General features: G+C 44.0%; 1 protein-coding gene across 1 annotated transcript in view; it reads right to left on the bottom strand.

Annotated features, from left to right (window-relative positions):
- The window catches only part of MYO3B (myosin IIIB), a 443,210-nt gene extending 420,018 nt beyond the window's left edge, over positions 1–23,192 (bottom strand). Inside the window, exons 1-3 of the mRNA XM_014545672.1 lie at positions 23,116–23,192; positions 7,964–8,147; positions 7,107–7,241 (exon numbers count right to left, since the gene is read on the bottom strand). Of these exons, the coding sequence (XP_014401158.1) occupies positions 7,107–7,241; positions 7,964–8,147; positions 23,116–23,162 (366 nt within the window). The 5' untranslated portion in view covers positions 23,163–23,192. The remainder of the gene's footprint in view (positions 1–7,106; positions 7,242–7,963; positions 8,148–23,115) is intronic.
- Between the last annotated feature and the right edge of the window lie 750 nt (positions 23,193–23,942).

Raw genomic sequence — 23,942 nt, 5'->3', positions numbered from 1 at the left:
TTTTAAAACATGCATTTTGAGGATAAGAACAGACCAGTAGAGGCAACATGGATGCCCTTGATATTTGGGTGGGAATGCATTGCATTTCCAATCTTCCTGTCTGCCATCCTGGCACCACAGGCAGCAGTTCTTTCTAGAGTTGCCATTGCATGTCAGATTTATGGAGTGGAGTTGCAGCATTTGTGTACTCTGGGATTATAACAATTCCCTACACCCTGCTCATGACTTGCAGGAGATTCAGAACTTTATGCTCCATTTGGGGACAGGGACAAGGCTAACATCTGAATGAGAAGGTTAAAGAGAGTGAGAACCTCAGGATAGGAAGGAGCATCAGGGACCAGGGACATGGGGTGACATGGAAAAGCAGACAGTACAAGGACCTGGGGGTCACCACACAATTTGAGGTCCTGCTCTCACTGTCATGGCTTCACATGAGCATTTGCTTATATGCAGATCCAGGTGCCACTCAGGGAGAGGGAATGGGAAGAAAGAAAGGCTCTAAAAATACTAGTCCTTGTCCAAATGGTTGAGCTTTGAACTGGACTGTGAAAGTGGGATATAAATACTAGAATTTGCCTCTTCCCCAAAAAGTCACTCAGTGGGACTGAGTTTAACAGAATGAGTTAAAATCGGTTGTTTCCTCTAGGCAGGCCAGAGACTCAAGAACAAAGTTGGGTTCAGTTACTGAAAAGAAAGTTACCTCTTTGTTCTCAATAGTGTGTGACTGCCCGGTTCATACCCATTACTCAAACATGAATACAACACAGTCTCTGCCCTCAAAGAGCCCACCACCACGAATGCACACATGAGTAATTAGGAGTGTGGCATGTGGAACTAGGGGTGTGCCTGAGGGAGTAGGGTGACCCCGAGGAGGGAATGGCAACCTCTGCTGAGGTAGGATGAAGGGGGACAATCTGAGAAATCGCCCTAGAGGATATAACATTTACAATGAGTTTGAAGGACAAATGAGTGAATGGAAAGTGAACAAGAAGGGGAAGGGCATCCCTGGAAAAAGAACATCGTGTGCAAAGGGAACATGAAAGAATGAGGAGTGTGTGTGTGTGTGTGTGTGTGTGTGTGTGTGTGTTCTAAACATTTGGCTATTGTTGGGACAAAGAGTTCTAGGGCCCTATGGCAGGGAGATGGGGAAGGAAGGTGGGAAACAGGGAATGACAGGTCTGCCCTGCTAAGGGGTATGGGCTTTATTGCGACACACACATATATTATAGTAGCAAAATATACCATTAGATAAGAAGAGTACACTATTGACAGGTTTTACTGGTAGGCAGGACGACTCTGTTCAGACTTGTATTCTAGAAAGATGACTTGGGCAGCAGATTGGAGGGTGGACAGAACAGGAAGATACCAGAAGCTTGACCTCTGTTAGGAGGTATTGAAGCAATCATGAGAGGCAGGGCCAAAAGGTCAGGAGTCATGGGGATGAAGGTCACGGACAGAGGCTTTTATGAGTCAGGATAGGCAGGGACTTCTGACCAACCATATGTAGAAAGTGAGGAAGAGACAATCTAGGGATCATGTGAAAATAAGGGAAATATTAATACAGTTCTTGATCTAAAGTCAACGCAGTTATAGGCATGCAAGGCACTCTAACACCTGCTTCAGAGCCACTCCTCAGCCTGGCTCCTCTCAGGGAGGCAGGTGCTTTCCATAATCACAAGCGCACTGTTAAAATCCTACCCAGAGAAAGTTCACATTGAGTACTGCGTGATGATCCAAGCTAACTCAACTCTGGAATTTTCCCTTGAAACCTCATTTCAGCCTCTCTCCTGCCCTAGTTTAAACATGGCCATTTTGCAACAGGAGCCTATTCAGCCGTAGTTTATATAGGCAGCCGACTTATAAACCTTCTTCTTAGCTCTAGAACCTGTGAAGGGATTCAGAACAGCCATTTTGTCAGCGGGATCAAAACCAAGCTGTAGGTTTAAAAACAACAAAAGGATCTTGACTCAGTCGGTGCCTTTGGTTCACTAAATGTCAGGGTTTAAAAGCTGTCTGACTGCCACACAAAAAAGGCATATAATTAAACTGCTCAGGGAAACTTTAGAGGAAATTGTTCTGCTAAGTTGATAAGCCGCCCAGCAAAGTTTTAAAGGGCAGCCCGTGGGTTGTAGAGAAAGCACTTTGGGTACTTGGATATAAAAAGGAAATCGGGTGCACACTTACAATTGTCGGACCAGGGTAAATGTTCAGTGAAGTGGACTGAGCATTTTAAAAGCCTGGCAAAAAAAATTGTATTTAAATGTATCAAATATTGCCACCCACTCTGCCAGCCTTCAGATTCAAATAGAGGTGTGTCTCCGTGTCTGCATTCCTCCCTACGCCCTCAGCATTCAGCAAATGCGGCAGCCGGATGCATCTAGAATTTAATGAGCATTTTGCTCTGAACCAGGAAAAATAGAAAATCATTTACGTACCACATCCATTTTCCAAAACATCATTGACTATTGATTCAATCACAGTATGTGCATTTGCTAAGATGGTCATAATTTCAAGCAATACAATGTTCCTTGCTCAATTAGCCATCAACTTTCCTCCATGTTATTAAAAAGGCCGATGCAACACAATCGCCAGACCTGTATTCTAGTCCAAACTCCAACTTATAAGTAGATTCTGCACTGGCACGTTGACTTGACCTAGTCAGAGTGCAGAATTAGGAGGAATTTCTTGTCAGTGTCCTTTTGTTCAGTGGACTTTATCTGTCAAGGATGTTAGGCTCCATTCAGGGCATAAAGCAAAAGTCAAGGTTCATCAAAATCGCCCTAGAAGCTGCCTTAGGAAGCACACGCTGGACGATGTCCACCTCTCAGGAAGGCCAGCACAACTTATATTTTCCCTCCACATTGTTCGGAACAATTGTGTTTGTTTTGCTGATACCAGGTGAAGCCACTGGTTTGTACCTAAAAGAATGAAAACGATGTCCCTGGCAACCCTAGAGTTGTAGTCAGAGTGGGGAGATGCTCACACCACAAGCAGTAGGTGGGCCCCAGGATGCCCACCTCCCATCTCAGTTTCTCTCCAGGACATGTGCTCACTGAGCAGAACCGGGGTGGGCAGAATCACTCCACTCCTCAGCTTCTAATTCTCTCTTGCTTTTGCTGAACACATACAGCACATGTATGTAGGATGCAACTCTGTTCCATTTCCAAGTCCCTCCCTTCTTCTCCACTCCCAAGTGTTCTGTGCCTCCTCCTGGCCCCCAGTACTCCAGTGACTCTCATTCTAGAATCCCACCAGAACCTGCCGTCTGAGTCAGTGCTTTCTAACCACCTCTGGCCAACCCTATGTTCCAGACCATCAGAGTCCTGCTGTGACCCCGATTTGTTAATGTGATCAACTTGAGTCATGCCACAGTATCAACAGATGAAAGTGGTTTAAAGTACACACTTGCAGTGATATTCAGGCCTATACTGGGCTTTCTAGAGCCTTACATTAAAGCAAATACTGGGCAAAGGTGTCCCCCCTCCTACCCCCTCCAATCAGCTTAGTTACTGAACTTATACATAGATCTCTGGGAGGAAAAAAAAAAAAGATTAATTTTTTTTTTATCTGGTTTAAAATATAAAAATTTTTTGTTTGTTTTTTTATTTACGTTTCAGCCTCATTTACTAGTACCCTAGCCTCCAAACTATTTCTTTTAAGCTGAACACATGATTCATGCTGAAATTAATAGTATCTACGTGATGAAGATTTTATGCTAAAAGGAAAAAAGAGAAAATTTAGTTCATGTCTTAGTGCAAACTAAGTGTGTTTTCCTTAAAGGTCTAAATTCTTATTATATTTAATTTAGGTGAGAGATCATCAGACTTATAGATTTTTAAAAATGTAATATTAACTTAGAATAAAAGTTACTCAGAAATTCTCTGAAACATTATTCTGTGTGCGGGCCTTCTCTGCCTATCTTTCTGATACAGAAGGTGCCTGTCACAAAGGGAGCTTTGCTTTACTTTCTGCCAGCAATTAGCAATGAATTTCAGAAATGACGTTTTTATTTGCTTTTGTTTTCAGAGCTGTGGTGATTGAAGGGGGCTCTTCATAACACTTTTCTATCCTTTAGGATTGCTCCGTGGAATAGCTGCTCACTGGCCCTTTCAGCTCACTCAGCAAGGAAACAGCAAAGGCGACATAAATTTAATCTCAATGTGCATGATGAGGAGGACAGTATTAAGCACATCACAATCTTATTGTGTGAGTCTCCTAAAGCACTCCTATAAAAGCCGCTGAGGGCCCTGGCTCAGTGGGTTGGGCATTATCCCGTGCACGAAGGGTTACCGGTTTGATTCCAGGCCAGGGCACATGCCCAGATTTCAGGCTAGATCCCTGGTGGGGGGCGTGCAGGAGGCAGCTGATCAATGTTTCCCTCTTTCATTGATGTTTCTCTCTCTCCCTCCCTTTCTCTCCCTCTTTCTCTAAAAAAAAAAAAGAAGGAAAAAATAAGACTGCTGCCAAGGAAGCAAAACAGTCAAGGTACTGTGTGGACGTCATGGTCTTCCCACTGTGTGTGTGTGAGAAAGACCAGAAACTGTGATCCCAGCCAGAGAGCCCAACTCTGTTTTTTGGTTTTTGGTGTTTTTTAAAAATATATATTTTTATTGATTTCAGAGAGGAAGGGGAAGGGAGAGAGAGAAACACCAATGATAAGAGAGAATTGTTGATTGGCTGCCTCCTGCATGCCCTACTGGGGATCGAGCCCACAACCTGGTAATCAAATGGTGACCTTCTGGTCCATACGTCGATGCTCAACCACTGAGCCACACCAGCCGGGCCCAACTCTGTGTTCCAGGACCAGAGACAGCAGCGTGTGATGGGAGAAAGTGCCCAAATTCAGTGCTCCCCCGAGTTCTGCCATCTAGCTCGTTATGTGACTGGAGGCATGTCACTCCTTCTCTGGGCTCCGTTCCTCAATAGAACATGAGGGGGGCTGTCCTGAAGGAAGGCCAAGGTTCCTGCCAGTTCTAGGAGCCCAGAAATCCCTGTCTCTATCTGCATATTGTGGGCACTGGACACTCTTAACCACCCGGCAGCCTGGCATAGAGGCCCGTTCTGGGACAGAAAAGGCCTGAGGACATCTGCTTCCCTCTACCACCAACTTTTCAGGGATCAAAACAATCTGCAAGAGCCATAAACGTCAGCATATTGTATTGCTGAGGTATGCATAATTCAGTGTCTCAGGACAGCCTCATTATCTGTCCGTGGTCACCCTGAAAAAGCAAAAGATAGCCTGCAGGGGAACATATGCACAAGGCTAAGTACATAGTTCTGGGCTCCTTCTCATCTCCAGACCATGCCTGGCCCTTTCCGGCCACTTGGCCACGCCTGGAGGGCCCGCCTCCGGTCACTCCTCATCGGGAAGAGCATTTATTCTCCAGGTGGCCACAGGTCTGAGCAGCCCCCCTGCCTGCCTGGTCACATGGGGGGGGGGACCTCTTTTCAGGCCCTGGAAAGTTCCTAGAGGTTCCAGTTCTCCATATTTAAATACAGAGCCTTTTTGAGTCAGGGATAAAAATGAACAGAAACCAAGATTTCTTGGTCACTGTCTCTCCATTATTAAATTATAATGAGGTTTAAAACATGGAGATCTTACAGAGCTGAAGGAGGATATAATCAGAGACCCTAGAAACACTAATTTCCATGTCCCAAGAAAAGCAGCATTTTAAAATTAGGGTTATTCTAGAGCTTCATTGGCAGGATAAAGTCTGTAATGTTTTTCAGGGCAGGAAAGGGGAATAATAAAATCTGATACTCTGAGAATGTGTTAGATGACAACCAGCCAACTAAACAAAGACGATTTCTGAAAACCAAAACGCCTTACATCTTCATGTTCTGAGGAAGGCAATTGATGTGACAGAAATGTTCAAATTGGTTTTCCTGCAGATTATCCCATTTGAATATAACAAGTGAATTCCCCATACATGGTTGCCATGGAAACCAGCTTATGTTTCCCCAGACCCAGGCCCTCTCAGAGCTAGGCGGGAGACTCGGACAAGAGGCACTAGACCGTGAACTGAGGGCTGGCCTCTCCTCTGGTGCTTCTCTCTTACAGCTCCCACGTGTGTCCACGTGCCCCTGGTTCACTGGGTGACCCAAGGCACAGTGGCATGTCCAGAACAAAGCAGGGTGAGCTCTGTGAGAAGGAAGCAGTAACCTCTCCTAATGTACTAATTTCATAGATTGTCATGATTGTGTCTGCCATTTTACCCATTGGGTTTGTGGGGAATTGACTCCTGTGCATATTCATTCCCACTAATGAGGGAGAAATAAGGCGGACACGGTGGGTACAGCGGTGCTCCTTTCAGATTCCCTCCTCAGATTCTCTGCTGGGAATATTGGCTGTTCCCCGCTCCCAGCTCCTAGTGGCACATTTCACAAGGAATTGCCCCCCGCTACAAGGAACTGCCCCCTGCCACCCCCTACACACACACACACACACACACACACACACAACCCTCAACCCAAGGCCACCCTGCCCCAGCACAGCAGGCAGCCAGGGGTTGGCTGATGTGGAGATACAATCCAGGCAGCTCTTCACCCCCCAGAGGATGGGCTGAAGCCTCTGTTGCAACCACACTGCTGTTCAGTGTCTCCTTGCCCAGTCTCTGCCTTCCTCTCTCCCTTTCAGGCCCGTCTCCTGCATGATCTCACCATTAACCCTGTTACACAACCCTCAGAATCTGTTTTGAGAAAACCCAATCTAAGCTGAGGATTAATACACATAAACAGGCTAATCCAAACGTGGTGAGCCAAGTAAACCTTGGGCTAACAATTTTTGAAAATGAGTTCTAATCACGTTTCCTGCAAAACATTCCCAATATAGGGAAGAAAATAACCTTTTCCAACTGTGTTCCTGTAGTCACTCAGGAGTAGAAGAAGCGATTATTAAAATTCTAAAGCAGAGAAGCATGCACATTTTCAGTCCACAACCCACCTGTAAGGACCGTGGAGGAGAATGCCACACCTGGTAAGGTACCTGGGACACACAGGAGGGACCGACTTCTCAAATGTGTGCGGCACAGTATTCGGGCAAAAACTCATCTGTGTGCCCCGGGAGCTCTGTTCAAGTGGAGAGTTGCCCAGCGAGAGCCTCTTACCTCCAGGACCAGCCACAGCTGTCCTCCCACACACTCATCCGCTTTGTAAAACATCCCGTAGAACTTGACAACGTTGGGATGATTAGGAAGAAACTGCAAGATGTTGTATTCTGCTTCGATCTCTTCATCCATATCCTACACAGGGTTAAAAAAAATGCTCGCTGGAGTCAGCCTGATGTGTGAGGAAGGGCACCGGCAGGAGGTCACCATCAAGTGATCAGCGAAGGAAGCGTGTTTACTCTGCATTTTTAATGTCATCACTACCACATCTGGAATACATCGAACTTGAATAATTAATATATCAATAAAATGTCTTCATTATATCTTTTTTTCGTTAGCAGTATTATCATAGTTTTTTTTTAATTTAAAAAATGTCCAAATTTTTAAAACAGTTAAGGAGAAGTCGCTTGAAGGGACCCGACACAGGTTAGGACACCTATAACCTCACTGTGCAAGACGACGTCCAGCATTACAGCCTCGATGCTCCGGGCTCTGAAATAAGAGGCCAGGCTAAGGTGATTAGGTACCACAGGTGTGGGTCCCTTTGTAACTTACAGAGAGAGCAGCCTCTGTATAAGCCCGGGTAGTGAAATACATCACTCTTTTCAAGAGAATCCCTTTAGAAGAGCCCAGAGGGCCAACATCAAAACAATAGTAAACTGGACAAGAAACAGAAAGTCAAGGAAAGTTTAAACTCCCAAAGGAGTCCTGTCACTCCGATGAGCTGACAAACCGTGACTCATTTTGAGATTTCATGCCAGCTCTCATGAAAAGTATCCCTACACCTAGGAAAGAAGTGGAAAACTCAATGTGCGTGAAATACTATATTGCGGTAACGATGGACCACCGTTACTTACACTGATTGGATCCAGAATTTTTACTGCAGCCAGGCTCCCGTCTCTCTTGTTAGTTACCTTGTAGACCTTGCCATAGGTGCCTTTACCTATGGTCTCTATAATTTCCCAGGTATCCGTGGGGTCTGGAAGCGACTCAAACCCAAGCATGGTGAGGTTGTAATGAAATAATCCATAAAGATGTTTCCTGGCGAAGAGAAAAGCTTGTTACAGGCAACAGATCACAGCACTGAGGGAAGTGGGCTTTCAAAACAAGAATATTTTTATTTCGGAACCAGCAACCTTGTGGTACTTTTTCTTTTCATTTTTCCTTTCTGTTTTAAGAAAAAAAATTTAAAGGGGATTTGAAGCCTCTTTAAGAAATGAGATATAAGTTAGAGGGTTGGCAACATGACCCTACAACACCTTTAAAAACACAACTTTAAAAAGGGGGATTATATAAACACTGCAGGAGGGAGAAAACAGGCTAAAGAGGCCGTCTGCGCTTGGCTGGACAGTTGTCATTCTAGGCTGCTGCCAGGGGAAGCGTCTGCAAGCCAAAGGTGTTAGATCTCCATGCCTCTCTGATGATCACTGGAAACCAACCTCCAACCTCCATGTGCGAAGTCTGGGCTGCTGGGAAGGATCTGATGCCTGTACCAGGTGTCAGTCAATGCACAGCAACCACTGCCAACCAGGTCTTGAGTCCTACAAGGACTGGCCGAGCTCAGCCCCTGTCAATTCACCAACAGCCTAGTGTGGGAATCACACCGAGTGGTTAACCAGGAACCACAAACGCACTTTGCCTATTCAATAAGGACACAGCCCTGTGCAGTTTAAGTACAGTTGACCCTTGAATAATGTGGGGGTTAGAGGCCTCACCCCACCCCCCACCTGCGGAGTGGAAAAACCCATGAAAATCTTTTAACTCTATAGTAGGCCCTTCACATCTTTGATTCAACCAACCTCAGCTGGGAATGCAAAAATATGATTTCAATCTGCGGGCAGTTGGTTGAATCCATGGATGCAAAACCCACAGATACAACAGGCTGACTGTATTTATTGGAAAAAAAAACCCAAGTATAAGTGGACCCATGCAGGTCAAGCCTGTATTATGCAAAAGTCAGCTGTACTTCAAGCAGCAGCAGCACGCTTAGCAAGTAAGGTCACCCAAGACTGATCCCATGGAAAAGCCCCCTCAAGTTCGGTCGCTCCCGGGCTGGATGAGGGGTCCCAACCCCATTCTGCTTCAACCCCAGGGGAGAGGCTGTCAGGCTCCAACAGCAAGAGTCATGGCCTCCAAGCCCCACACCGTGGCTTGGTGTCCACCAGGGAAAACACTTCTGCCCCATGCCGGGCATTCCAATTTGCACTTCTAATTATTTTCCAGACTGCATTCTCCCCAGGCGCAGCCTTATGCCCTGGCACGAGGACCCACTTTCTATCTTTACCCTTTCTGATGGGAGCATTTCAAAGATATTGAAAACCGTTACCAAAAGAAAACAAAATATAATCCCAAAGGCTGAGGGGCTGACACTGGAAGGGAGCCTGCCTTCCCGGAGCTCATTTGGCAGGCACACCATGCTCCGAAGGGGCCTGCAACCAGCACCTCAAGAGCCCAGGCAAGGCTCCCCCTGGGCTGAGGCACAGAACCCAAAGGGCCGGCTGGTCAAACAGCTCCTGCCTTCCTTCTGCTGGTTTCCAGATGCTCGTGAATGCCAACCTTTCCTCCTGGCCCGGACTTCACAAAGTCAATCTTTCTCCCCACAGGCGTCCCAATTGTTGCCATGTCTGTACTTCACCTGTGCTGCTAGTTACTAAAAACATGTAAAATAATTGCTTTTTCATATGAGTAAATATCTTTAAAGGCACTTTTGGTCACTACCCTAAAAGCAAAACCAGTATCATCTGCCCTATTTCAAAATTAACTGCAAAAAGATGATTACAAAAAGAAACAGTTATTCCAGTCCTGCCAGACACTGCTGTCCCTGCCCTCCCTTGCTGAAAAGGGAGATCATCGAGTGATGGGGAGGAATTAAGACTAGCACCAACTTCTCCCTTCATGTCATCGGAAGACCTGAAAAAGAATTAGCAAGGAAATAGCTTTGTCACTAAGCAGTTCGGTGTTCTTTATTGTGAGATCCCCCAAATCTCTCAACGCCTTGAGAACTGCTCCAAGCTTGGCTTCTACAATAACAAAACACAGGACCAGCCAGGGGTGCTGGTCAAGGCCAGACCAGCTGGTGTGGGGAGGGGAGGGTTCTGAGATGTGCTTCCTAGAGAGAAGAATCTGGCCCATCAGCCTAAATGGAATTGCTGTACTCTAACAGCAATCCCTGTTTCTCCACCAGCAGGTCACCTGCATCTGGGCGCAGGGCAGGGACACAGCAGCACGCAAGTCAAATTGCCTGTGGGATCCTGGCCCTACCCTGAGACTTGGGCCAGCTACTCATCTCTCTGTGCCTCAGTTTCTTCATCTGCATCATGAGGCTGCTGCTCCTGGTGATGCAACCCACTTAATAGGGCTGCATTAAGGATCAAGAGATGATGATACACTGAAGTGAGCGCAGTGAGCACTCAGCAGTGTCATCTGTCATCACAAGAGCGCAGCCCCAGGTTCTGCTTCAGAACAGGCAGAGCTTAGCAGTTTCCTGTGCTATTTCACGTTCAGCTACAGACTAAACGAGGACCAAATTAGTTTTGCTCCAATCGGTTAATAGTTTCCAATGAATGGCTGGGATTTGGTGTATGCAAATGAAATTAAATGGTAGAATGTGGCAGCAGGAGAGGATTCTGGAGGCCATTGAATCAAGTGGTTTTCTAGTGATTTTTGACCTCTAACCCTTTCGTTAAATTAAATCTTACTTAGGACGCTGACATATAGGTTGAGAGAAGCAGGGCAGCTCTGACTGAGAGAACCCAGTGCCCACCCTGTGTCCCCAGTGGGAGGACAGATATCGTAACCAATCATCCTGGTTTGCCTGGGGCTACCTTGGTTTTGGCAATGAAAGTGCCATAGGCTGGGAACCTCTCAGAACTGGGCGAACTGGGATAGTTTGTCACCTAGTATCTGGTGCCTCCTCAGAGAAATGTTAGAAAACCACTGTTTACATACCCACACCTCACCCACCTTGCCCTCTGCTATGAGCTAAATTATACGTTCCCCCAAATTCATATCTTGAAGCTCTAACTCCAGTGCCTCAGAATGTGACCGTATTTGGAGGTAGGGCCTTCAAAGGGGTAACACAGGTAAACTGAGGTCACACGGGGGCCCCTAGTTACAATATGACGGGTGGCATAAGAAGAGATTAGGGCACAGACATGCACAAAGGGAGGACCATGTGCAGACACAGGGAAAATGGTCATCTACAAGCCAAGGATGGTGACATCAGAAGGAATCCACGCTGCCAACACCATGATCTCAGACTTGCAGTGTCCAGAACTGCGAGGAAAAAATGTCTGTTCTGTTGTTTAAGGCACCCAGCCTGTGGTGCTTTGTATGGCAGCCCTAGCAAACGAGTACACTCCCTTCTTACAGATGAAGAGGCTGAAGCCCAGATAGATAGGTGACATGACAGTTTAAGAGCAGTAAGAAACGAGAATCCGGCCCTTCCAAAGGAGGCCAATCCATGGCCTTCGTTCCACAGAATAGAACGGAGGGAATCCGCTAGTTAGCAATGGTTATCTCTGACCAACTGTACCAAATACTGCAAAGTTCTGTGTGGGAAAACCCCAATTAGATGGAGGCTGAGTGCCCCACAGACCTAATGGATGGAAGTATCCGCCCCGCCCCCAAACAATAACTCCCCAGAGGGATTCATCCGCAGTTGGTGCCAATGATGCTGAGTGGAAGGCAGGTCAGGCAGGTTCCACTGTCATGCCCATGACTTCCACCTGAGGCCCACAGACAAGGTTAAAGGTGCAACTGAACAGGTGTCCATTAACAGGGTTGATAGTCTTCTCTCTTTAAAATCAATACCCACTTCTATCGACGCTCTGACAATTGACTAGATAGTCAGCTCGAACTGTGGCTGCTTAGACAGCCCTGGGAAGGTGATGATAATCTGCCGGGGAGGCAGCTGGGGCAGCCCTTCCGACAGCCAAACAGCTGCTCCTGGCCAGAACGTCAACCTTGAAGATCGGCCGCCCTTCTGCCTCTGCCTGTGCTTGGGGCATGACAGAGCTGGAGTCTCCTGGAAATAGCCAGGGTTGACCAGAAAAAGAGCCAGGAGCAATCTGAAATGAAAGGGATAAACTTGGGACCTCAGGACTCTGCAGAACCCTCAAAGGCCACGAGGAAGCACCTGGGCTTCCTGCAGTCCCCCCAAGTGGGGCCCCATTATTTATTTGAATGTGAAATGAAAGAGTGACCTTGGGAAGTGAGAAAACTCAGGTTTCATAGGCTACTCTCTCTGAGAGACAAATAGAACTAAGTCTGCCTCGGCAGAGTAAGCCATGGCATGTCAGTGTGGGGAAGGCTCGTGCAGTTTACAAACCAATCAGAAATCCTATTGGCCTGGAGTTGCCTGTGTGTGCAGTGGCTGTAAAGTGAAGACTGTTTGGTGAACACTGTTTTTTTCGTGTATAGTATTACGTAACTCAATGCCACAAATAATTTCTCATCAAATTTGCTGCTCTCTGAGAGCAAGATTCTGCTGTCACCCATGTTCCTGTGGCATCCAAACTCTTCCACTACCAGGAACACCAATCAGCAAGGCAAAGAGGACATCACCTAGGAAAGATATCCCCATTCAGTAAAGTGTTACATAGGTGTTAAAGGAATATTTTCCTATCTTTATCCACACATCATTACTAACCAAATATCTAGGAAATGCCAAAACTCTTCATTACGTAAGCTGATAGAGTAATAGATAGATGATAGATAGATAGATAGATAGATAGATAGATAGATGATAGATATTTAGTGAGAGATTTCCTCCTTGCAGTAACACAGTCCCTTGGAAGTTGGAACAATTGGTTTTTTCTTGTCTGTTTTGTTTTTAGAAGACAAACTCTTAGAAGGCAGGAGCCAGGCCTCCTTATGGTGGTGAGACAGCAGGCTCGCCATGTTTGTTCTATTGATGAGTACAAATGGACTGGGCGTGACCCCTGCTTGCAGTTAGCAGCAGGGCAGGCCATCCGCACCAGAACACTCAGCTCCAGCTCCCTCCCACCAGAGGGGAGGGCACTGGCCTGGGTGACACAGCTCATGTCCGTTTCACATATGGCTGTAAACTAATACCCAGCTTCTGCTTTATCTTATCGGGATTGAATGTCTAAAGACTTCCTTAGGAGTTTTGGTTTCAAATATCAGCAGAGGACATACCTTTCAAAAATAAACCATGAACTATGTTAAGGTTTGGTTTTGTCAAACATTATTCCACAGATTTCTAGCGTTACAGAACGTCAGGCATTATGCTCCCCGATGGAAGCATACCCCACTGCCTAAGAAATAGTGCTGCAAAAAAATAAAATAAAATAAAATAAAATTTAAACCTGAATCTGATTAGCTTCCAGATTATCAATGACGAAAAAAAAAAAGGATAGAGCAACAGGTTAGATAATACCACGTGTCTACGATAAGTGAAATCCAGACTCTGAATCTCTCAAAGAAACTCTCCAAGACAAACAACCCAATTTCTCCAAAAAATAAATCGCAAATAAAAACAAATAGATTGAAAAGGGTAACCTCAGGATTCAAAGAGGCTTAGAATACACATCAACTGTGAAATCAAGTATGGAGTCACAAAAACAAGCTAAAAATTACAACATTTATGAAATAATTAGATCAAATAACTGGCTAGTTATTTGATGATATTAAGAAAGCATTGTTAACTATGTTTTAGTTGTGATAGTTGTATTTGTGATTATGTTTTTTAAAAGGTCCTTATCGTTTAGCAACACATACTGATATAGGTACAGGTGCAATAATATGCCTGGGGATATATGAGAAGAAAAAGCAGGAAGAGCCATATTATAAAATAAAGTTGGCCCTGAGGAATAATTATTAAAGCTGAGAATATGGGGGTTCATTATTATATTCTGTTTACTTGTGTATGTTTTTCAATTTTCATAATAAAAGGTTCTATAAAATTCTGCAGAGCTAATGTATGTCAGTATACATTCTGTTATTCACACACACGATCAATCCCACCTCCCTGAAGCATTTCATCACCACCACCCTGGATAATACTCTAAAAAGTCTCAAAGTTCCTGGCCAGTGTTGCTCAGTGGTTGAGCATCGACCTATGAACCATGTAGTCTGGGTTAAATTCCTGGTCAGGGCACATGCCCAGATTCTGAGCTGCATCCCCAGTGTGGGGCGTGCAGGAGGTAGCCAGTCAATGATGATTCCCTCTCATCATTGATGTTTCTATCTCTCTCCCCCTTCCTCTCTGAAATCAATAAAAATATTTTTTTAAAAAATAAAATATCTCGAAGTCTTATGTGTGCTAGCAGTTTACTTATGTAGGAAACAGTAAACCACTACTATAAGACGAACAAAAACACCCAGGCATTTGATTGTCAGAAAGTCACCTTCCCAATCCACCTCCCACAGAGTGAGGCACGGTCAGTCCCACTCTGTGGCCGATGTCCCAGCCCAAACTGCTCTAAATACAGAACTGTAGTTAGGAGAAACTAATGGACCGCTGAATGGCACCGGAAAATCAATAGGCAGAAGAAGGCAAGTGACCTTCTCCTGCCCATCCAACTCCTGCTCTTTCTTCCTGAAGAGGGAAAAGAGAAAGGACATCAATATACAGATGCCAAAATGAACAAAAAGATGATCACCATGAAAATCTGTAATCTTTTGCATCTTGTCCCTGAAAGAGAAACTGCCCAATGACATGGAAGCTGCGTCTGCCCAAGACTAAGCACAGTCACATCAGGAAGACAGAAAAGCTTGCACATTAACTAGCTGGGTGGGCGCCTCCCCTGGCCCTGCCCAGGCAGCCAGGGAAAGGAAAAGGAAGAATAGTCCAAGCTGAGCCTTGAATTCAGCAATAAAAGGAATCCATGGAACAAATTTCACATGTTGTCCTTAAAACGGATGTGTGTAGTGAAGACAGACAGACATTTCCTGGTAATGTTACTGAATGTCAAGGCAGAGAGAGAATTTCTCAGGTACACAGAACACACACCCCCCGCCCAAAAAAACAAAATAAAAGGCAAACAAAATACTCAGTAGTCAACACAAGAAAATATGTAATCTATGGGTTCTGGGGGAGAAAAAGTGTGAACAAAAACTTCTCTACAGTCAATCTTTTTAAGTATTAACATTTTTCCAAAAACAAACTAGGAAAAAATATTTACATCAAGAGTTAATTTTTTTTTATCAAGCATATATATAATAGGTTAAGAAAAAAAGCACAGCCTAATAGAAAATAAATTCAAATGTGTAATACACATAGAAAAGATGCTAAATCTTACCTGTAAATTTTAAAGTACAAATCAAAATATTGAGATGCCATTTATCTCCTATCAAGCTGACACGATTTTTTTTTAGTTTATAATACCTATTATTGAGAAGAATCTGGAGACATGAGCACTTAAGACAATATGAGAGTATAAAATGGCCCAATATTTTTTAAGACAATAGTCACAATCTTTCAAATACCACTATTCTACCAGTAGGTATTCTAAGTGTGTAACAAAAAACAAAAACAAAAACACACTTAGATTCATCATATTAACAGATTGAAAAGGAAAAGCCATTTAATCATCTTAATAGATGCAGAAAAAGCACTTGACAAAATCCAACATCCATTCAGGATTTTTTTTTAATGCTCAGCAAACTAGGAATAAAATGGTATTTCTTCAACCTAGGAAAAAACCTAAAGTTAACATCACAGTTAACTGTGAAAAAATTAATACTTTCACCTTAAGACCAGGAACAAGGCAAGGATGTCTGCTCTCACCACTTCTACTCAACAGTGTGGTGGAGCTGGTGCAATAAGGCAAGAAAAAGAATTTAAATGTATCCAGATTGGACATTGAAAAGAAGTAAATAAAATAGACTTTATTTGAAGGTAATATGGTTATCTATATTTTAAAAATCTGATGAAATTTATAAAAATAAGCTAGTAGAATTAATAAGTGAGTTTATAACAATTATAGGATACCAGGTCAAAATTTTAAAATCAGTCATATTTCTATATACTAGAAAGAAAAATCTTCTCATTAAATAGTGCTAAAACAAGTGTATAGCCACATATAGAAAAAAAAGAATGTTTACCCTCTTCAAATTTTTTTAAAAAGTTATAGTCCTTTCTTAAAAAATTAATGAGAATAAAAAAAGAATCTCTACCCTTTCCTCATTCTACATATAAAAATTAGCTTGAAATCGATCATACAACAAATGTAAGAGTTAAAACTCTATTAAACTCCTAGCAGATAGATATACAAGCATATTCACTGCAGCATTGTTTCTAACAGAAAATTACATATAACCTAAGAGTTCATCATTACTGAGAAATTATCTAATAAATCATAATGATTACATAAAATGAAACACTAACCATAAGTAACCACTTAAATAAAAGCAGGTAAGTTTTGTGTCAACTAACATGGAAAGAATGGGAAAATACACAATTACAGTTTTTAAAAAGTATTGAGCAGTGTGCAAAGATTATATTTTGTGAAATTAAAAAGAACATTTACATTTATAGCCATTTTATTTACTTGTGTATGTGCGTATGTTTCTCTATATATGTGTTTACCTTACTAAATATTTTCCAAAAGGCTACAAAAAAATCTCTTAAACATTAGGGAAAGGTAGCAGGAGTCAGAGCGGTTAGAAAAGGGAGAAATTAATATAATTTTTAAAATTTCATGCCTTTCTATACTAGTCATTTCTTTGCCGGTGCATGTAGTATTTTATTTTAAAAGATAAATAATTAAAAAAAAAACAAGTAAGAGAGCTCTACAGAGCATTTTTTCTGGCCCAGAGGCTTGTTGAAGTCACGGGAGAGCAGAAAGCAGGTGCACAGTAGAAGCCCATCTGGAGAAGAGGAAAGCTGAGAAGAAAGAAACCAAAAGGGCCCACTGGGGAGAGGACTGGCGAGTGGGTTCACTATGAATTCCACATCCAAGCCACTGAGGCCTGCTCAGCCCTGTTGTCTATCCGTGGATCCCCATGAAATTTCCTCCTGCATTCTTCTAAGCAGCCCTCCCTCCTACCCTCTTGCAAGCTTCTCCTCATTCCTAACAACCCCAAAGGACCCGGTCTGACCCCTGCTGAGTGCCCTGCATTACCCCACAGTGGAGGTGCGGCTTACCTTGCTGAAAACACAGCGATCTGAGGCATGCACCCTGTCAACCCCTGCAGTCGGTCAAGCCTAGCAAGTACAATTTAAATAGAAACTTGTCCAGCAACATTTGATACTTGTGAGAAAATTCATGATGAAGATTCCCATTTGTGAGTATGTTACTCGAATATTTTGTCTGACTCTGATCATATGTGGTGGGTCTTCCTGTTGGGGTGAGGGAACAGGGAGGGCACGACAGGATCCCCTGGAGGAGGGAGGCAAGGCAGGCAGGAAGCAGCCACAATCCTAACCCAGCATGAGAGGAAGGGGCCCAGGGTTCTGCTGCTGCCTGAGGGGCAGACGGTGCCAGGCTCATTTTAGAGCCTGGAAAAAAACAAGGATTTCGTCTCGTGGATGGCGGAAAATGCACTGAGCTGGAAACCAGGAGACCTGGTCTCGAGGGGCAGGCTTGTATTCCTACAACCATGGCAACTTTCTAAAGTCTCTTCACCTCTTTGTGCCTCCGTTTCCTCGTCTGAAAAATAGACATGGTTGAATTAGTCACTGTTTCTCAAAGTTTGCTCCAGGCACCCCTCACTGCACCTGTTCAGACGCAGAGCTGCTGACACTGAATCGCCAGGTCAGAGACTGGGAACTGGCATTCGACAGAGCTCCCCGGGAGACTCCAAAGATCTCTAGGTTTTATCTCTAAGTTCCCTTCTCTCACATTCTATGAGTATTAAACTTGAAACCTATACAATTATGGGAGGAAAAAATGGTGCCATAAATGAGTGTATCTAATATTCAGATTGCCATGTTATCAAATGACAAATCAGTCACGATGTTGTAGTCGCGAAGGAACAATACTCGCCCCCAGCTATGACAAATGATTAACTAAATGATCAGATTTTACACTTCCTCACCAAAGCAAGGGGGAATTTATCACAACCTGAGCTGCTCTGAACCTCTCGGAGTGAAATACATTAAAAATAGCTGCAAATTACTGATGACTAATGCCCTTCAATTTGGCCTCAAGCTGAGAAGTTCTGTGCAGAAATAAAGCGGTTTATAATCCCACAGGTCCATTCTATTATAAACTGCAGGTGGCAAATTAAGTGGCTGTGTGTGTGTGTGTGTGTGTGTGTGTGTGTGTAAAATAATGCTCATGGGGGGTGTTTCTGCACTCCTTTAATGGGAATTTAACAGCCCAAGCAAAAGGTAGATGCTATGGTGAGGACCAGGAGTCTGGGTGGTGCCCGACAAGGGCCTGAAGCTAGAGTGGCCGTCACCCCCCTCAACTGCCTACCAGCAAAGGCAGCTGTGTCTGTCGTTTGCAGAAAAGCAATCTAGAGCAAGCACAGAAGAAAGCTGGAAGGAAAAGAACTGCAACGCACATCGATGACCTATTTTCGGAATCCAGCTCATCTGAGATTGGATTCTCATTCCTCCAAAAACAGCAGAACACTCTGGCCCAGGATATGGTGTCTTTGAGGAGGGCAGGGAGCAGAATGCACGACACACGTCTCCTCCCAGCACAAGCAGCAAAATCAAATCCATCGTCCTAGGCCCCAGGTGCACGTTGTGAAATATGTCTGATTTTATATTCCCCCGACTTTAGGCTGCATTGCTCCTTCATTCCAGACGTTGCACAATCAAACTAATCACCCCTTTCTGAGTCAAGGGCTCAGTAGACAGTTTCACTTTTCTGAGCTGAAGATGCACCCAGGGACACGCCATGAGTTGCTGATCTGGATTCCCAAGGACAGAAAAGCGACTGTTCAACAGCACTCAGCAGCAGGCCCTGGGCTGTGAGCAGAGCACTGTGCTAAGAGGACAGAGGGCAGCTAGGAACAGGAAGCTTCTTTTATAGCCGAAGAGATGGCACCAAGTCCCATGTGAAATTAGCTGAAGACTGCAGAGTAGCAGGTAGCAAGAGCCAAATAACCTTGAACTATCTGCATGCGTAAATTCTGAGCAAGAGTCTATTCAACCCAGGACCAGGACTCCAGGGAGAATGCTTCCTGGAGCAGGTATGGTTTTGAAGGAAAAAGTGGAAAGAATTAGTGTAGATGAGGCAGAAAGGAAATTCAGAGCCAAGAAAGAGCACTCAGAGGATGCAGATTCAGAGTGTGGTTTAGCCTGGCCGGTGTGGCTCAGAGGTTGAGCACCAACCTAGGAACCAGGAGGTAATGGTTCAATCCCAGTCAAGTCACATGCCTGGGTTGCAGGCTCAATCCCCAATAGGGGGCATGCAGGAGGCAGCCGATTAATGATTCTCTCTCATCATTGATGTTTCTATCTCTCTCCCTCTCCCTTCTCTGAAATCAATAAAAAAATCCTATAGAATAAAAGGCCAATATGCAAATTGTCTCTTCCACCGGGAGTTCGACAAGGGGGCGGGGAGCACTGGCCAACCACCAGCAGCCCCTCCCCCCAGCCGCCCCAGCCCGATCAGCCCCAATTGGGGCAGGCCGGCAGGACCCCACCCATGCACGAATTCATGCACCGGGCCTCTAGTTTTTTAAATAAAATAATTTTTTTAAAGAGTGTGGTTTAGAAAATAAAGATATTGCCTCTGCTGGTGAACACAGATTTTATGTTTCCATTTACTGCCATAAAAAGGACTAGGAATAATGTGTTCTAAGTTCTTGTGTCCCCCACAGTATTTGCACATAATAGATACTCAACATGATAGCTAGTAGAATCATAGCATATTATAGTTGGATTGAAATTATTGACTATCCCATCTATTTGCTGAATGAATAAATTAGTGAATGAATGAACAGTATATGACAAAGATCTGGTCCCAGTAGAAGGACCATAGACATCAAGAGATGAAGAAGAATCACAAGAGGAATCAGTTGATAGCAGAAGTTTCCGGAGAGCTGGAGGGTTAAAATTTGATCCCAGAGGTGATAGAGAGCCACACCAGATTCTTACTAGTAAACAGTGCAGTGAAGTTGGGAATTTTCTTTGAGAAAGATTGCCCTGGCAGCTTTTCACAGGAAAAGGCAGAACAAGAAGGCTAGCAGGATATGGTCTTGAAGGTCACTGACAGCCTGCTCAGGCCCCAGCAAAGGAGGACTGCCGAAAACATCTTTAGCAGGGATTTGTCCCAGGTCCTTCCAGATGATAGAATCCCAGTAACTTATCCTACTTTCCTTCCCCACCTCCCCACCCCCACCTCAATTCTGACAACACTTATTTGCTCAAAATGGACCATCTGATGGCAGGGACATGCTCCTGCAAATGGCTGAGAGCCTGCTCTACTTCAGGGAAGCATTTCCATCAAAGAGAGGAGTTGCTAGTGTAACATATGCCCAGTGTGAGTACAGTAGCAAGAGACTGACAGCCATTTGAATAATTTCTCCTCTGTAACGGGCTTCAAAAATAACAATAGGCGAACAAGATAGAATCTATTCATTTTAAACTTGCCTGAGCTGCTAACTTTAATGGAGGTCACTACTAAAGCACCATGAAGATTCTTAATCCACGAATTATATAGCATATCATTTGTTCTCTCCAAGGAGACCTATGGCAAAATAGACACTCAACTTGTGTTACTATAGAATCACCACCTGATTCTGGGATGTCCAATTATTCTGGGATTTTTTATTAAAGGTTGGAAGGTAGCTTGTTTAGAAAATTAATCTAAGAATGTCAGGTGAAAGTGGTATCAAAAATAATAATATATAATAATGGTATCAAGATACTAATTGTGGTATCAAGAATAAGAGCTCTAGCTGGTTTGGCTCAATGGATAGAGCATCAGTCTGTGGACTTGAAGGGTCCTGGGTTCAGTTCCGGTAAAGGGCATGTTCCTCAGTTGCAGGCTCAATCCCCAGCCCTGGTCAGGGCATGTGCAGGAGGCAACCAATCGATGTGTCTCTCTCACATGTATGTTTCTCCCTCTCTGTCTCTCCCCCTCCCTCCCACCCTCTCTAAAAATCAAAGGAAAAATATCCTCAAGTGAGGATTAACAAAACAAAACAAAAAAAAGAATAAGATATATACACATGAAGTCAGCAATGACTCAAGAACCCAGCAGCCAATGAATGTCATAGGTGATGTTTGCAGGTGCTGACACCACTACATGGCCAGAAATACAAAGACAGGGAACATGCCTATTAGGTCACATACCCCAGGCCCAATGTTGAAAGAGATAACCAAATGGAGAGAGGAATGGATGAATGAATGAATGAATTAATTAATTAATTAATTAAATTTATTTATGTAACAAAGGCAATTAATATACCTAAGGAATTTATACATACTACTCATTTTTCCAAAGAGCTGGAAATAGTGAGAATTTAATTGTGTTCATTCATAAGCAAATGTGCTTACATGTATGTGCAACACACATACCTCAAGTAAAAAGATAAGCACATGAAAAAGAAAGATTTTAATCTTTAAATTCTTTCTACAGCAGAAACATTTCAAAGCCATTAAGGCACTTCACAGCATTTTAAAATGAATCACTGCAGGTTAACCTTTTAGTCGCTTCCATCTGTTTGGAGTGCCAGGCCCTGAGCTTGGTGGCCGATGAATAGCTAAAGAAGGGGAAAAGAGTTAATTTTTGGGTTTCTTGGCCCCTGGATAATTTTTCCAAATAAAATCCTATTAAGTTTTACTCTAAACAGATGTATTTTTAGCAAGACCAAATAATCCATTTTCTGCTCTAGTTTAATATCCATTTTTTCATTTCATGGGTTTTATCCCTCAATTCCAAATGACATTCTAAGTCAAATCAGAACCTAACCGCAGTCATCAGATGCAAATACTTTAAAAAAAAAACAACACCCAGATCTTAATAGTAAAAGGAGATAGGATATTAAGTCTGCCCTGAATAGAGCAGCCACTGAGAAACAGGGCAAACAACCTGTTCAATTTGTGATTTTAAAAACTGAGGGTCTGGAGTTCACCTGTTTTATGATGCACAGACACACACACACACAGGGCGCACACACAGCTCACCTGTGTCTGAAAGGATATGAGAGAAAGAATGCCTGAAGGGAGAGAGACAAAGACTAAGCTCTTTGTCTGGTTGTGATGTGAGTCATGTTTCCTGGGGTGGGGGAGGGGGATGTTCCTGCATTCTATACATCTGTCTGTGTGAAGGAGCAGCTTCCTTCACTGCGAATTCTGTGGAATTACTATGAATTGCCATATTATTGCCCCAATCATGTTTTGGATAAACACCATGTTGATTTTTTTGGTGTTAGTATTTTTAAGTCAATCTAACGTACCTTCTAATCAAAGCAGGTATGGATTCAATCTATCACCATCCAGTGGTGCCATGGTGTGACAGGTCCTGGTGGCATAAAGCAGACTTCTTTTGCTCTTTAGCGTTATAGAAGGGAAGTACCAGGGGCCATGGGAGCCCAAGACAAGCAGAGCTAACCCAGCTCACGAGGTGATTGGAGTCACCTGGGAAGATTTTAAAATACTGATTTCTGGGTCCACCCCTAGAGCTCGTGATCGAATTGTTCTGGAGGGTGGCTCTCAGCACCTGCCGTTTTCACACTTCCCAGATGAGTCTAACGTGTAGAAAAGTTTAAGAATCATAGCTGCAGTGCAGTGGTTCTCAAAGTGAGGGCTTATGAAACAGATTTCTTGTCCTCAAACCCAGAGTTTCAGACATGAGTTGTAGGGAAGAGCCCAAATGTGCATTTCCAGCAGGTCCCCAGGTGGTGCGATAGCTGCTGGCCAAGGACGACACTTGGAGAATCGGCGACGAGGTGGTGAGAAGCAATGGGGGAGGGAGTGCTCCTGGCAGAGCGAAGCACAGGTCATTCTCTCTCCAGAGAAGAGAGAGCACAAGGACAAGCACATTCCAGGAACTGGGAGATTAGCGGTATGGCCGGCCGGAGCTTAGGAAGCAGGGAGAGAGTTGTGCAACTCAGGGCCAAGAGGGAGGTGAACACACACCTTAGTGCTGCCATCTGTGGTTTTGATGGAGGGTGACATGACTCCATGGGGCAAAAGAGGCTGCTGCTCCTCACAAGGGCCGGCCACAGCAGCTGTACAATCAACAGGCCCCTTAAATCTCAGATCATTAAAAATCTGGGCTGGGTTGCCATTAAAAAGTAATACCCTAGTCAGGTCTAACATTTTATAGCTTTCAGAAATCCTGGATGGCAAGAACAAAGACAAAGGTGTTAAATAGTGGGGCCAGGTCTGGAACCCAAGCAGTCAGCCCCCTGGCCCACCAGTGATCTTCTATAACTCACCATCCTCCAACTTTTCATCCTTCCCCCAAGAGAAAAGTCAAGTCCCCTGGGAAAACTGTCTTCAAAGTGCTAAGAGAAAAAGGGAGAGGCAGAAGAAAAGCCAGCGCCCCACATGGGTGGCGGCATACACACCTGCCTGTAGCATTTGCACATGTGTTGCTATAGAATGTTCCAGAGGGCCCTGGCTATGCTTGGACAACTATTTTTCTCTCCATAAATTTACTCAGATCCAAAGTTGACCTGAAAGGGAACTAAGGTGTTTGCCATCACATTCTAGGTGACTCTCTTAGTCACTGGTCAAGAAATCTGGGTAGCTGCTGTGAGAGGGCTGTCATGTTTGAGTTTGGTTCTACTGTAAGCCAAACAGCTGGGCTTCCCTAAACTATGGACAACTGAGAGGCTGCACACGAATAATAAGCAATTCAGGGACTTCTTCCTTTATTGTTTTTTTTTTCCTGTCCAAATTACTAGTAATACTCTTCAGAAAAGATTGACTCCTACTTTAACTTTTACATCCTTTTGAAA

This window comes from Myotis brandtii, unplaced genomic scaffold (genome assembly GCF_000412655.1).
Source record: "Myotis brandtii unplaced genomic scaffold, ASM41265v1 scaffold112, whole genome shotgun sequence".
Taxonomy (NCBI): Eukaryota; Metazoa; Chordata; class Mammalia; order Chiroptera; family Vespertilionidae; genus Myotis; species Myotis brandtii.
This window is presented reverse-complemented; position numbering and strand designations above follow the sequence as displayed.